Source organism: Cetorhinus maximus, chromosome 12 (genome assembly GCF_964194155.1).
Source record: "Cetorhinus maximus chromosome 12, sCetMax3.hap1.1, whole genome shotgun sequence".
Taxonomy (NCBI): domain Eukaryota; kingdom Metazoa; phylum Chordata; class Chondrichthyes; order Lamniformes; family Cetorhinidae; genus Cetorhinus; species Cetorhinus maximus.
In genome coordinates this window covers 97,326,526-97,342,524 of record NC_135890.1, presented here as the reverse complement: position 1 = coordinate 97,342,524, position 15,999 = coordinate 97,326,526, and the positions used below count along the sequence as shown (strand labels likewise).

General features: G+C 40.5%; 1 protein-coding gene across 1 annotated transcript; it reads left to right on the top strand.

Moving 5' to 3' along the window:
* Positions 1 to 4,576: 4,576 nt before the first annotated feature.
* arpc3 (actin related protein 2/3 complex, subunit 3) lies at positions 4,577 to 12,164 on the top strand. The gene is made up of 7 exons (XM_078554176.1): positions 4,577 to 4,705; positions 5,522 to 5,621; positions 6,977 to 7,053; positions 8,005 to 8,073; positions 8,495 to 8,621; positions 9,394 to 9,488; positions 11,413 to 12,164. Exons 1-7 carry the CDS (start codon positions 4,700 to 4,702, stop codon positions 11,473 to 11,475), a joined length of 537 nt encoding a protein of 178 aa, XP_078410302.1. The 5' UTR covers positions 4,577 to 4,699; the 3' UTR covers positions 11,476 to 12,164.
* Positions 12,165 to 15,999: the final 3,835 nt, after the last annotated feature.

The window sequence follows — 15,999 nt, the reverse complement described above, 5'->3', positions numbered from 1 at the left end:
GTCTGCACCAGCTCTCTGAATGAACAATTCACTTAGTGCCATTCTCCTGCCTTCCCCCTGTAACCCTGCACATTCTTCCTTTTCAGATAACAGTCTAATTCCCTTCAGAATGCTTCGATTGAACCTGCCTCCACCACTCTTAACCACTTGCATGAAAATGTGTTTTCTCATGGCACTTTTGCTGCTTTTGCCAATTACTTTAAATCTGTGCCCCCTTATTCCCGATCCTTTCACAAGGTGGGAACAGTTTCTCCCTATCTACTTTGTCCAGACCTATCATGATTTTGAATATCTCCATCAAACTTTTCTTTATTCTTTCGCAGGATGTACGTATCAATGGCAAGGCCAGTACTTGTTGCCTATCCCTAATTGCCCTTGAACTGAGTGGTTTGCTCAGCCATTTCAGAGGGCAGTTAAGAGTCAACCACATTGCTGTGGGTCTGGAGTCACATGTAGCCTAGACCAGGTAACGATGGCAGATTTCTTTCCCTAAAGGACATTAGTGAACCTGATGGGTTTTTACAACAATCGATGATAGTTTCATGGTCACTGTTACTGAGACTAGGTTTCATTAATTGAATTTAAATTCCACCATCTGCCATGGTGGAATTTAAACCCATGTTCCCTGGGCATTAGCCTGGGACTCTGCATTACTAGTCCACTGACATTACCACTACACCATCCCGCCCCATGAGAGGTGACCCATTTGAAACATTCAAGATTCTGAGGGGTCTTGACCTGTTGATGCTGAAGGTTCTAGAGGATGTTTCACCTTGTGGGGGAATCTAGAACTAGGGGGCAAAGTTTAAAAATAAGGGGTCTCCCATTTAAGATTTAGAGATGATGAGGAATTTCTTCTCTGAGGGTCATGAGTCTTTGGAATTGTCTTCCACAGTGAGCAGTGGAGATTGGGTGATTGAGTATATTCAACGTTGAGTTAGGCAGATTTTAGATCTGCAACGGAGTAAAGGGTTTTGGGGACAGGCAGGAAAGTGGAGTTAAGACCGCAATGATTTTATGAATCATAGAATGGTTACAGCATAGAAGGAGACCATTCAGCCCATTGTGTCCCTGCCAACTCTCTGCAAGAGCAACTCAGCTAGTCCCACTCCCCAACCTTTTCCCTACAACCCTGTATTTTTTCTCTTCAGATAACTATCCAATTCTCTTTTGAAAGCCACAATTGAATCAACTTGCACCACAGTCTCAGGAAGTGCATTCCAAATCCTAACCACTTGCTGGATAAAAATGATTTCCCTCATGTTGCTGTTGGGTCTTTTGCCAATTGCCTTAAATCAGCACCCTCAAGTTCTCGACCTTTCTGTCAACGGGAAGAAGATAGGGAGAAACAACAGTTTAGAAACATAGAAAATAGGAGCGGGAGTAGGTTATTCGGCCATTCGAGCCTGCTCTGCCACTCAATATGATCATGGCTGATCCTTTATCTCAACACCATACTCCTCTCTCCCCATTCCCCTTGACTCCTTTAGCGTCTAGAAATCTTATCTATTTCCTTCTTGAATATATTCAGTGACTTGGCCTCCACAGCCTTCTGTGGTAGAGAATTCCATAGGTTCACCACCCTCTAAGTGAAGAAATTTTTCCTCATCTCAGTCCTAAATGGCCTACCCTGTATCCTGAGGCTGTGAGCCCTTGTTCTATGAACATACGAATTAGGAGCAAGAATAAGCCATTTGGCCCTTCAAGCCTGCTCTGCCATTCTGGGGCTTGCTGTGCGCAGATTGGCTGCCGTGTTTCCTGCAATACAGCAGGGGCTATACTTCAAAGACCACATAAGGTCAAAGACCACATATACACCTAATCACTTTAAGTCTAGTTACATCTACATTTGTAACATTGCTTGATTCTGTGCTTAACTCATCTGCTACTGAACCTCTCATCCTTGTCTTTGTTACCCCTGCATTGAACTTAACTATTCCAGTGCTCTCCTGGCCGACCTACGACCTCCCACACTACATAAACGTGAGCTCATCCCCTTATCTTAACTCACAACATCGCGTTCACCTATCACCCCTATTCTCACTGATCCAGCAACACCTCAATTTTGAAATTCTTATCCTTGTTTTGAAATCCCTCCATGGCCTTGCCCCTCCCCATTACTGTGGCTCCAATTCTGGCCTCTTGCACATGCCCCCATTTTAATCATTGATGATTGTGCCTTCAGTTGCATATGCCCTAAGTTCTAGAATTCCCTCCTTAAGCCTCTCTCTACCTTTCCTCCTTTAAGACACTTCTTAAAACCTAACTCTTTGTCCAGGTTTCTGGTCATCTGTCCCATTATATCCAATTGGCTCGGTGTGAAATTTTGTTTGATAATACTCTTGTGAAGTGCCTTGGGATGTTAAAGGTGCTGTATAAATGCAGGTTGTTGTTTGTTGTCATCATTACAGCATTCCAGACTCAACACTGAGTTCAACAATTTCAGATCATAACTACTACTTCCATCAATCTATAAAACTCTGCTTCAGCCTCAACTGGAGTATTGTGTCCAAATTCTGGGCACTGCACTTTATAAAAATTATGAAGGCTTTAGAGAGGGTGCAGAAAAGATTTACAAGAATGGTTCCAGGGATGAGGGTCTTCAGTTACATGGACAGATTGGAGAAACTGGGTTGCTCTCTCTAGAAAAGAGAAGCCTAAGAGAAGATTTGATAGCGGTGTTCAAAATCATGAGGGATATAGACACAATCTTGATAGGGAAACTATTCCCATTGGTGGCAGAAGGGCTGAGAACTAGACTTGACTGATTTAAAGTGAATGGGAAAAGAACAGAAAGGCAACAGGAGGAAAAACATTTTTATGGAGTGAGTGGTTAAAATCAGGAATGATAAAAACAAAAAACTACTGCGGATGCTGGAAATCCAAAACAAAGAGTCATGAGGACTCGAAACGTCAACTCTTTTCTTCTCCGCCGATGCTGCCAGACCTGCTGAGTTTTTCCAGGTAATTCTGTTTTTGTTTAAGATCGGGAATGCACTGCCTGAGAGTGTGATGGAGGTGGATTCAATCATGGCTTTAAAAAGCAATTGGATAATTACCTCAGAATTTATGTGGGACTATTTCAAAAGCCTTCTGAAAATCCAAATACACCACATCCACTGGTTCTCCCTTATCAATTCTATTATTCCCTTATCTATTCTACTAGGTACATCCTCAAAAAGACTTCAGTAGGTTTGTCAAACGTGATGTTGACTTTGTCTAATCCCGTTGATATTTTCTAAGTCTTCAGTTATCAGTTTATAATAGACTCTAGCATTTTCCGTATTACTGATGTTAGGCTAACTGGTCTGTAATCCCCCCGTTTTCTCCGTCCCTCCTTTTTTTAAATAGTGGGGTTGCAATTTGCCACCTTCCAATCTGCCGGGACTGTTCCAGAACCTGGAGAATTTTAGAAGATAACAACCAGATCACCATCACCTCCACCATCACCTCTGGTCCACCTATGGAGCTGAAGTTCCTCATCCCTGGAGCCATTCACCTGAACCTTTCCTGTGCCCTCTCCGAAATGCCTTCCCTGTCCTTCCTACAGCGCAGCGCCCATAATCAGGCTGTGCCAGTTATAACCCTACCCTCCATATACAACACAATGCAGAGACCATCTGCCCTCCCTCCCTCCATACTCCCCCCCTCACCCACTCCCCCCCCTCACCCACTCCCCCCCCTCACCCACCTACCTACCTACCCCCCTCACCCACTCACCCCCTCACCCCCTCACCCACTCACCCCCCTCACCCACTCACCCCCTCACCCACTCCCCCCCTCACCCACTCCCCCCCCTCACCCACTCCCCCCCTCACCCACTCCCCCCCTCACCCACTCCCCCCCCTCACCCACTCCCCCCCCTCACCCACTCCCCCCCTCACCCACTCCCCCCCCTCACCCACTCCCCCCCCTCACCCACCTACCTACCTACCCCCCTCACCCACTCACCCCCTCACCCACTCACCCCCTCACCCACTCACCCCCTCACCCACTCACCCCCCTCACCCACTCCCCCCCTCACCCACTCACCACCCCTCACCCACTCCCCCCCTCACCCACTCACCCCCCTCACCCACTCCCCCCCCTCACCCACCTACCTACCTACCCCCCTCACCCACTCACCCCCCTCACCCACTCACCCCACTCACCCCCTCACCCACTCACCACCCCTCACCCACTCCCCCCCTCACCCACTCCCCCCCCTCACCCACTCCCCCCCCTCACCCACTCCCCCCCCTCACCCACTCCCCCCCTCACCCCCCTCACCCACTCCCCCCCTCACCCACTCCCCCCCTCACCCTCCCTCATCCACCTCCCCCCCTCACCCTCATCTCACCCTCATCCTCCACCTCCTGCTCAGCTGCAGGGCAATTGTGTCACGTGGTACCGGCGTCGCCGCGCTCGCGCTCCCTCTCCCCGCGCTCGCCCCCGCTCTCCGACGCCGTGCTCACCCCGGCTCTCTCGCCGCGCTCGCCCCCGCTCTCCGACGCCGCTCTCGCCGTGCTCGCCCCCGCTCCCCCACGCCGTGCTCGCCCTCGCGCTCGCCCCCGCTCCCCCACGCCGTGCTCGCCCCCGCTCCCCCACGCCGTGCTCGCCCCCGCGCCGTGCTCGTGGCCGACAGGGTGGGACAGGCGGAAGCGCTGAGACTGACAGACTCGGGTTTATCTTCAGAACTCGCTCCGCGGCCGTTTCTACAATGCCGGTGAGTTTGCGGAATGGTTACCCCCACCCCCGCACCCTCCCTCCCTCCCTCACACTCCCCCGCCCCCCCCGTGCCGGAGGGGTTTAACTCCCGCTATACGGGGGTTATTCCCCGGGAGGGAGCTGGTAACTGGCTGCTGTGTGAGAAATCAGGAAGTAGGCCAGTTAGGCCTACACCAAAATACACCAAATTACACCCAAAATACACCAAAACTACAGCAAATTACACCCAAAATACACCAAATTTACACCCAAAATATACCAAATTTACACCCAAAATATACCAAATTTACACCCAAAATACACCAAATTACACCCAAAACTACACCAAATTACACCAAAATACACCAAATTTACACCCAAAATACACCAAATTTACACCCAAAATATACCAAATTACACCCAAAATACACCAAAACTACAGCAAATTACACCCAAAATATACCAAATTACACCCAAAATACACCAAATTACACCCAAAACTACACCAAATTACACCAAAATTACACCTTCCTTTTCACTTTTCAATCAGAAACTAACTGGGGGACTATATGGATAACCACCTTTAACCCTAATGAAACGAATAATTTCAGCTCTACAATGGTGACCTTCACTAAACATCCTTCATTTCACTGGAAGTTATGGTCTGAAGTGCTGACCTTAACCATCTACAAAGAAAAAAGTCTTAATTCATGTTTTAACATGAACATTCATTCCACTTCAGACCGAATAATAGAAAGGGAAGAGGGGTGGGGGAGAATAGGAAGGGGAAGGGGGGGAGAAGCTCTTCTAATTGTACTTTATTTCTCCCTCCCAGGCTTATCATTCCACCCTCATGGACAGTGATGTCAAACTGATTGGAAACATGGCACTATTGCCACTTCGAACCCAATTTAAAGGACCAGCTCCCAAAGAAAGTAAGTTTTGAGATTTTTTTTTTTTATAAAGCTATACAATATTTGTATCCATTTATACTGTTATGCACAAGCAGCATGAATATTAGTTTCGTAGTTTAAACCTGTTAACAGTCATAGATTGATTTTTCAAGAAAATCTTGGTGCTAGGAAGCTAAGTGATGCTCATAAGTTTACAAATTGACCTGAATCCCTAGAGCAGTGTTGTCATGATAGAAATTCCTGACTAGCCACAGAAGTGGCTACAGTGACACCGATTTAGCCATATGCATAAAACATCTAACACACAGCACAGGGAAATGTACTTTACCTGGGTATATTTATCATATCTACCACCATTCAGTAACTGAGGTAATAAAGGACAAAAACAAAATACACTCTGCTCTTTTTGTGATTTTTAACAACAAATGCACAAAGGTTAAAGTGGTTGTGCTGTGTGGTCAAGAGTATCGAGATCCCATGCCCAATGACAGTGTCTATCACTCAATTTTTTATTTGCTTATCAGAAATAGTTAGTCACAACTGGATTCCTAATTAGCCACATGTGACTAGTGGCTAATATATTGAATATCATACAAATTTCCATTCAGCAACTCTAGTACAGTGCATGCACCTCCCACGGTGAATCTCAGCTGGGTTCTCTGGAGAGATGTGGAGTTCAACAGTTTGTGATATTTTTGAGAAACTGTAAAACAACTCAACTTTTGATACTCTTTTTGGCCTTGAACTATGTTCAAGAGTACTGTTAGCAGAGGTCTGGATGTAGGTTGCTTACATACGAACGTACAAATTAGGAGCAGGAGTAGGCCATTTGGCCACTCGAGCCTGCTCCGCCATTCAGTAAGATCATGACTGATCTGATTGTGGCCTCAACTCCTGCAATTATAATTTCGAGTGTCACTTGGAAGATAAGCGGTAGTCATATCTGAGGGGATGAAACTAGCTTTAAGGGGTTGTGTTTTTGCACCATTCACTTGGTGGGAAACCAAGGAGTGGTTGTATAGACCTCTGGATGTTATTTCACATTCTCAATCAAATGTAGTATGTGGTAAAATTGAGCAGTTTGCAGCAGTTAGTAGCACAAGAAAAGCATCAGTTTTCTCAGGGTAGTTCAGCTACAGAGACCAGACTACAATTCCTAGTTTTATGTAAATGCTCAGCCTGAGAATTCTCCAAGAGGACAAGTTTTTTTTCATTGAAATCTGGTTGCCTTTGGAAGAGAGAGCTAATTGGCAATTGCAATGTTTTCATGGACTGGTCAAGTATTGATTGGAGAGGACAAAATTGGGATGTTAAGTTGTTACTGTGTTTTAAGGATTTAAATATATGATTTGATTACCAAGGGTTATCTCTTCCAGCCAAAGACTCTGATGTCATCGATGAAGCAATCTACTATTTTAAGGCAAATGTTTTCTTCAAAAACTATGAAATAAAGGTAAGCTTTTGGTTTTTGATTTTTGTCAATCTTGAAGAAACTTTAAAAAAAAACTGGATAATGTGTCATATATGGTATGTATTGAAGAGAGTGATACATTGTAGAGAGTATAACAGTGAGATCACTTTGGCACAAAATAGTGGGATATGGGTTTGCACCTGATAGTCAGTTGCTGATATCAGCCATACCACTACGTTCAGATATCCTAAAATGTCCCAAGAAGCAGCAAGATCAGAGGGAGATTGCTATAGGACATTCTTGGGCACATCTTGTTAACTGATCCATGAGATGCATCGACGCAAAGCTTAGAGCAGATTCTCTGCCTACCCTCTAGTGTATGGGGCTCAAGAAAGATGTTTCAAAAAGAAACATGGATAACAAGCCTGTTAAGTATAGCAATATAAAACCACATTATGGTGAAGCTAGTAATTTCTTATGCATTTCTTAGAGGGTGTCTATCTCAATTATTCTTAAAAGTAAAGCTGTTTAAAAAAAATTATTCAGTTTTGTTTATATTTAGAATTCTTATAAGTCATCCTGAGGATTTAGCTAGTGGACATTACTTTGTTTCATGTTCTTAGATACTTTCATATTAAAATGAGTACAGATACTTGGGACTTCTCCTTTTACTTGCACTACTAGCAGCTGCTGCTTATGTTTTAATGGGAATTCTTTTAAAAATTCGGATTGTTCACAATACTCCACTACTCTCTTCCACCAAAAAGCTGTTGAGGCTAGGTCCATTGAAAACATAAAATTGGGGTTGATAGATTCTTTTTGTTAGGCAGGGCATTAAGGGTTGCATAAACAAGATAGTTAGATGGAGTTAAGCCATGATCTAATTGAATAATGGAACAAGTTCATGGGGCGAAATGACCAACTCCTGTTCCTATGCTCCAACATTTTAATACTGCATATCAGAATGTTCAACTAACAAGGTTTTTTTTGCAGAATGAGGCTGACAGAACCTTGATTTATATCACCCTCTATATTACTGAATGCCTCAAAAAATTACAAAAGGTAAGGAAAAATGCTGATACACTAACTTTTTCTTGCCTTGCTTTTGTCAGCTGTGAAGGTTGGCAGGCAGACTAGCCCCAGACTTGCAGTGCCGCTTGAGCAGTTCCACTGAGTAGATGTGTGATCTGAATAATTTGCTTCATAGTTGGAGCGAGGAAGTAATTTTAGTCATACGGAATGGTGGTTAGAATGTTTCTGTTACGCTAAGCGGTTGCATGAAAAGTTGTCACAAATGTAGTAGAAAAATAGAAGAAACCCAGGAACTCATTAGCATTGACAATGCTACTGCTGTTTTGCACGCGGTGAGTTGTGAGCTATTTGACAGTTCTGTTTCATAAAATAGTGTGCACTTGCATGCTTCAGCATTATTTTGGGATGTGAGTGAGCTTTTTTTCATTTTGGTTGTTTTTATTTTACACAGTGCAACTCCAAAAATCAAGGAGAGAAGGAAATGTACACCTTGGGGATAACTAACTTTCCCATTCCTGGAGAGCCAGGCTTTCCCCTCAATGCCATGTATGCAAAGCCTGGACACAAGCAGGAAGATGGTATGAGGAAGCAGCACTACTAGAATTAATAAAGTTGATTATTAAAGGACAGAAAAACATATATATCTAGGCAGAGTATTTTACTACTTATATTTTGTTTTAAAAACAGAAGTTGCAGAATGCCTCAGTCACAAACGCTAATTAAGCTTAATTCCACATTGATTCCAAAATACTAAAGACATTGAAATTAAAATTTAGATTTTTGTTTGAGGTTGGGAATCTTCCTTTAATTTCCTGATTCATGCGCTTGATCACTTCAAGTTGTGCACTATCTCTGAGAATAAGGTTCCCCCTTTGCTTCTAGGAATTTGCCAGAAATGCTCTGAAGCTGGCCAGTGAGATGTAGGAGTGGGGTTTGTAACAACTCTTCTTGTAATCTTTCCTCAATCCTTTGGGGAAACTTATCTGTTCACTGTGTGACTAAGGTTGGGCGCTCAATATTTTTGAGGGAAATTAAACCAGAGTCTCTCCACTGCATGGTACATACGTTGGTAGTCCAATGTGTTATTCCACCCTTTTTTGCACAAAATATAAGTGAGCTTATATTTTGTGGATTGAGTGTATGTCCTTGCATGTAACCTAATTTTGCATAAAACAAATTCTTGCATCTAACTTTTGGAGGACTCATGAATTTTAATTGTTTTGTCTTAAACGAAGGTGAGATGTCTAATTATCATATTTCACATTGAGATTTGGCTGTTGGATATCATTTATAATGTATGCCCTGAGAATTAATTGTTCATGATTATATAAATTCTGGTTACCTTTTCAGAGATGATGAGGGGTTATTTGCAGCAAATCAGGCAAGAGACTGGATTGAGACTTTGTGAAAAGGTGTTTGATCAGCAGACTGACAAGCCCAGCAAGGTAAGTAGCTGTAGTATTGGCTTTAAATTATCATTTATAGTTCTTCTTACAAAAAGATTAATAACTTCAACAAAAAATTTAACCACAGATACTGGTTTAAAAGGACTGGATGGAATCCTAAAGGAAAAGGGATATGGGACTGGGTTCCAGAAGAGAAATGATGGGAGGTTTGTAGGAGTAGGCTAGATGGACCAATAGTTTTCTCCTTTCTGGGAATACTATGTTAATATAATACAGGGCTCTATTTTGTCTGGTCCATTAGTGACATTGTGCTGGTCAAATGCCACTGGGAAAATTACCTCTACATGCTATCCCAAGAGGAAGGTGCCAAAATGGGTGGTTCAGTCAATTAAAACGCATACGAGTATCATAGTGATTTAATTCTTTGCTGATGAGACAAACCATGTCCTATGATGCCCACCAGTGGAGGAAAGCAATAAAATAGGGCGATAGTTTTAGACTGGGTTGTGGTGTCATCTAATAATATTGCCGTTCTTCCCAAATTCAAACTAGTTTATAAGCACCTAGGTTTTTTTTTCCAAGTATGCTGCCATTAAAACTTAACCATAGGAAAGTAACCATCATGTATCTCCATTTGCCCTCTCAGCAGCAGTTTATTAAATTGAACAACAGAATTACACTAAAATTTAAATTTACTTCGGTTTTCAGCTTTTTCTTGAAAGATATTTGTCGACTTGCTTTGAATTTTTTTTGTAGTTACTGTGTGAGAAGATATGGTAAATGATTTCTCTGGTGATTGTGGTTATTTTTAACAGGAGACTTCTGTTTCCTGAATTCATGCAGTACTCAAACTAAGCTGTTTCTAAAGTAGTGTGTCAGTCAGGGTTTTTAATACATGAGTTGATCTAAAAGACCCATTGGGAAATTTGAGGAAAATAATTTCTCTTCATTTTAACTTTATTAAATATCACAAAAGTACAAGATAAATGTTGTATTTCTGTTTCTAATGTTAAATTCTACAACTGTACAGGACATTGGTGGGACCACACCTAGAAGACTGCATACAGTTGTGGTCTCCTTATTTAAAGAGAGATATACTTGCATTGGAGAGTTTAGAGAAGGTTCAATAAGTTGATTCCTAAGATGAAGAGGTTGTCTTATGAGAAAAAGTTGAGCAGGTTGGGACTATACTCCTAGAAGCTTAGAAGAATGAGCCGTGATCTTATTGAAACATAAGATTCGGGGCCTGGCATGGTAGTTGCTGCAAGGATGTTTTCCTTCATGGGGGAGATCTAAAACTATGGGACACAGTTTCAAAATAACGTCTCTCCCGTTTAAGATGGAGATGAATTTCTTCTCGCAGAGGGATATTAATCTTTGGAATTCTGTACCTCAACGAGCAGTGGAGGCTAGGGGACCGAATATATTCAAGGCTGAGTTTGACACAGTTTTGATCTATAAAGGGAGTCAAAGGTTCTGGAGTTAAGGCCAGAATCAGATCAGCTGTGACCCTATCGAATGGCAGAGCAGGCTCGAGGGGTCAAATGGCTTACTCCTATTCCATATGTAATTTTGTTTGGAGAGTTTGACACCTTCCGTATACCATTGGGAAACAATTGTTGGTGCTCCTGATTTTGAGATTTATTTGATTTTTTGATGTATTTTGTGCTGATCATGATGTACCATTTTTGGAATAAAATGAATAAGATGCAAGATAGTGTTTTTTCCTGTCATCACTTGGACTTAACTGTTGGAAGAGCAACTGCATCAGTGAGAGTATTTTTATTGTCTTTTATGGTTTTAAATAAAAGATTGTTCTTTTCATGCTGTGGACATACATATGCAGGAAATGGGTTGAAACTTTCTAAACTTATTTCATGTCATTTCATGACAAATATGCTTTTGTTTTATAACTCCTGACTGTAGATGTACCTGGCTTAATTATTTGTTTTTGTCTTTCTAGTGGTGGACATGCTTTATAAAGAAGCAGTTCATGAACAAGAGCCTATCAGCACCAGGACATTAATATCATCACAAATACTAAAATGATACGTGCAACAAGTGAGAAACATCATACAGACATGCTGTGCAGCAAGATGTACAAAGTTTTTGCCTTGTTTTGTATGATTTTATACTGGGGATTGGATATAATAAAAGTACGGTGTCATTCTGAAGAGTGTTTTTAAAAAAGGTGAATATTACCTGCTTGGTCTAATATAATTTACATGAGCTTCTACTCATACACTTGTTTAATGTGTTCATGTGGCTCATATGTGCATCTAATATTTGGTGCTTAAATAGTGGTCAATACAGAAGTTACATAAAGTAAGCCTGCTGTTTATATTTCAAAACTGTACCCTCACTCCTGGTTACTGCTCACATCACATTGCATGTAATGTCAGGTACAGGTATATAATCATCTGATGCTGCTTGCACAACGATATTAGTATTAAGAATAAAGTGTTGGTATTTCTTCTCTCCTGTAACTGGTATTAGAAGAATACTACTATATGTAACCATTTGTCGTTTATTTGGGATTCATTTTCTGCTGTTTAACACAATTTTCTCAGTTGTATGGAACCAAAATAGTTAATTGGAACCTGTTTGATTGCCAAGCTTTAATAGGGATTTAGCTGGCTTTCCATATTTTGGCAAAAAATTATGTTGATTCTTTTTTTAAGAAAATGGACAAATAAAAATATTGGACATCATAAAGGCCTGATTGATGTCATTCATGAAATGGTTGTTGCTGACAGACATCTAGAATTTTTCAATAAGCATAATTTTAATCCTTCAAAATATAAATTACAACTCTCCAAATTCTTGATTTAACTAGTGATATAAAGTGAATACATTCATATGGCATAACTGCTGTGCGGCAGCAATATTACATAATAAACAGTTGTATGCTATAAAATGTTGCAAGTCTTTATTGATCAGTTAACCAGAAAAATGATATTCAGTATGGCAGATAAGATTCCAAGCAGAGAAGTGTGAAGCAGTGCACTTTGGGAGGACTAATATGGTAAGACAATATACTGTAAATGTAAATAAGTAGACACAACTTGGTGTCCATTTGTACAAATCCTTAAAGCTGGCAGGGCAAGTTGATGTTTGAAAAAAAGCATATGGCTTACTTAGGTTTGTAAAAGCAGAGAACTACCTGAAAATATGGTGGAAGCTGATTCCACAAATCATTTTAAAACTGAGTTGGATAGGTTACAGACAAAAAGCAGGGATGTGGGACTGAGTATGACCCAAAAATCCAGCACTGGCATGATAGGTTAGATGACCGTCTCTTGTACTGTAAATTTATATATGAAATGAAGATGTCAATGTTTTGCTCCATTTACCACTGAGTACTTAGTCCCAGAAATTACATTTACTGAATTCAAAGCTGTTGGAGCTCAAATTTTCTTTGCTCTTAAATTGAGGCACATGCAGCAAACTAACTTTGTGTAGGATATAGTGGCTATCTTTATCTATTAAACCATTCATAGGGACCAAAACTTTAAATTGGTACAAAGCTGCCTAACAATATTAAAGTACACTTGTGTATACTGAAGAGAGTTGGCACAGTAAATGTTTAGATGTACATGAGTCATTGCAACAAGCTTTATTCCTCATTATCCAGCTGAGTAAATTTCATAAGGTTACATGTATGAGTGTTCAGAATAATATCAGTTGTCACTTACACTTGATTATTGCAAATAGGTTTGCTGCATGTAAATGCTCTTTTTTTCAAAAAAAAATAGAAAATAGCGCTGGTTTTATAATCTTTAAGACTTAAGAACTAAGAGTACCTTCTGTATTGGAGTCACACAATAAGTACAATCATCCAGGAGGTCAGAAAATCTTATTCCTCTGCTCAGAAAGGATTACAATGAAACACTTGCATTTGTGTAGAACTTTTGATGTAGGAAATGTCCCAAGGTGTTCACTTGGTATAAGGGAAATGTAAACCAAGTCAGAGAATTGATTCAAAAGCTTAAAGAGGTGGGCTTTAAGGAGGATTTTGAGAGAGATGGAAGGGTTTAGGAAGGAAATTCCAGACAGTGGGATTTAAGCAGCTAAAGGCACTGTGACCACCAGTGGGGAGAAGCAGGGATGCAGAAGAGTTCACTGAAATTGTTGCTAATCCATTTGTCTATGCCTCAGATTGGTTTTGTACCTGTAGTTCTCCCAGACAAATTCCCAGTATAATATGCGAGTTGTTACCTGTGGGACAAACACTTTGCTGTAAGTTTGTGTACTTAAAAAAAATTAGAAACTAGCTGCCAGGAGATGAATGAAGTTAGAATAGATAGAAACCATCAGTATAATTTAGACGCTTAAGGTATTGTGTAACCTTTCAGATCTGTAATGATTTGGTTTGTCTGGTGATACCAATACTCCTAGTACTAACATGCCTTACAAACGCACATTTTGACCATTTCACTTTGAAGCTGTTTTATTCACATTGAGAATATTTTGTATCACCAGCTAGTTCTAATCAATGTCTTTTACCCATGTTACCCTTCCCTCTGGAAGGAGACCCCAGTTTCTAGTTTTGAAAGAAGTCTTCACCTGGGAAGCCTTGGTGATGAAACAGAGTTCAGTTGTGTGGAATGTAGCTATGTAGGAGAGGGATATTAAATATTTTGTCAGTTATTTCGAATGGTGGTAGAAGTGAGAATGTAGAGAAGGGGATGGAATTGGTTGTAAAGAAAGATGAGATAAGGTAGAAATGTTACTAGGTCCTCATATGTAAATTGTACCATGGGACTGAAAAGTACCCAATGTTTGTTCAAGAAAGATAAACCATGTAACTGGATAGTAATGTCAGTTGTGGGTAACCTCTTAATGTCCATAATTCAAGATCAAATTAGGAGCATTTAGAAATGCATGTGTTGATCAAGAACAGACAGCATGGATTTGGAAAAGGTAAGTCATGTTTGACTCTTTTTGAAGAGATGACTGGATAAAGAAAATATAGTAGGTGCAGTGTATATGGATTTTCAGAATGTGTCTGAGAAGAGGCTTTTAAAAAAAAAAATTCAGACATATAGTACAAGAGAAAATGTAGTAAGTAGCATGGAATGGCTGTTGGATAGGAAACCAAGCTGCGTTAAATGAATGTTGCTTGGATTCCAGTGATCACTTCTGGGTACATGTTTGTTCTTTAATATATAGGGATGATTTAGACTTGGTCATATGAAACACAATCTTTTGTGTCTTCAGCAAGGAGGAGGATTATAAAAGACTCCAGAATGGCTGACATGCCAGAAACAATTTAAAAAGGATGAGAGAAGTGATATCCACAGGGAAGTGAAACAAGGAACAGGAATTCATTGAGTAGCATGGATGAGTAGAGATCCTAGAATTCCTATTCAATAATCTGAAAGTTTAAGTCTAGGCAGAAATAGTTGCGAACTAGGATAACTGCATTTTGAATTTTATGATGGGGCAAAGAGTACAAGAGGAAGAAGTATTGTAAATCTGTACAAACATTGGTCAGGCCACAGTTAAGAGTGCTGTGTGCCGTTTTGGACACCACAAGCTGGCAAAGCTATAGAGCATATATAATGTAGATTCACCAGAATGATGTCTGCGATGAAAGTAGTTATCGAGGCTTGAGATATTGGGGCTCATTCCATTTGAGCAAAGAAGAGATTTGAGGTTTTAAAATTATGAAGGGTTCTGCATTTGAAAAACAGAAAAGGGAATATAAATTTAATATTGTCACTGAGGAAACTACATTTCTTCATGCAGTGGGTTGTTAAAGCGTGAAATGTTTTCAGTCTTTAAGGCAGGGACTATTATACAACTTTAATAATTTTCTGTTAAGCTGAAAAGAAAAACAAGAAAATATAGAACAATTGGGAAAGAGTAGGACATTGAGATTAGTTTTGTATTGCTTCGGCAAAGATCCACCACATACATGATGGACTGAATAACCCATTCTATGTTGTAAACTTGAATGGAAATGGTGAACTATCTTATCTCTTCAGAAGTTGGTGGATGTGATGTAGTTCTGGCAGTTTCTGCCCTTTTGGATTTTTGGAATTCAGTTTGCTTTTGCTATAGTTTAGCTGTTTAAGCAACTCGTTCATTCTCATTTATCCTGTCCCACAGATTCTAACTATTTGTTCATATTTGAAAAATCTGTCATGATTTATAACAGTTACACATTGTTATATAGAAAAAGTAGAATATTGCATATATGTAATTTATAAGAAATGAGTGACCAGCTCAGAGCTGTACTGAGCATAGTAACAAAATAGCAAAAGGCAAAAAAAATCTACAACAGAATAATACTGGATGCTATCCTACCAAGAAGTGTAAGAGTTGCAAGAAAAGCACTAGACAATTTCTTGCCTGAACAGTTATCAAGGGTAAAATAAATATTTGTTAATGGAAGAGCTATCAGAGTAAAAATATCAATGGACAAAGGGTGGAAGTGATGGTAATTAACAAGAGCCAAAAACATTCATTAAAAGAAACAAAACTGTCAGTACCTGAAAGAGCAAAGAATGAATGAACTGGCATTGATATTGTGCTGTGCCATGTC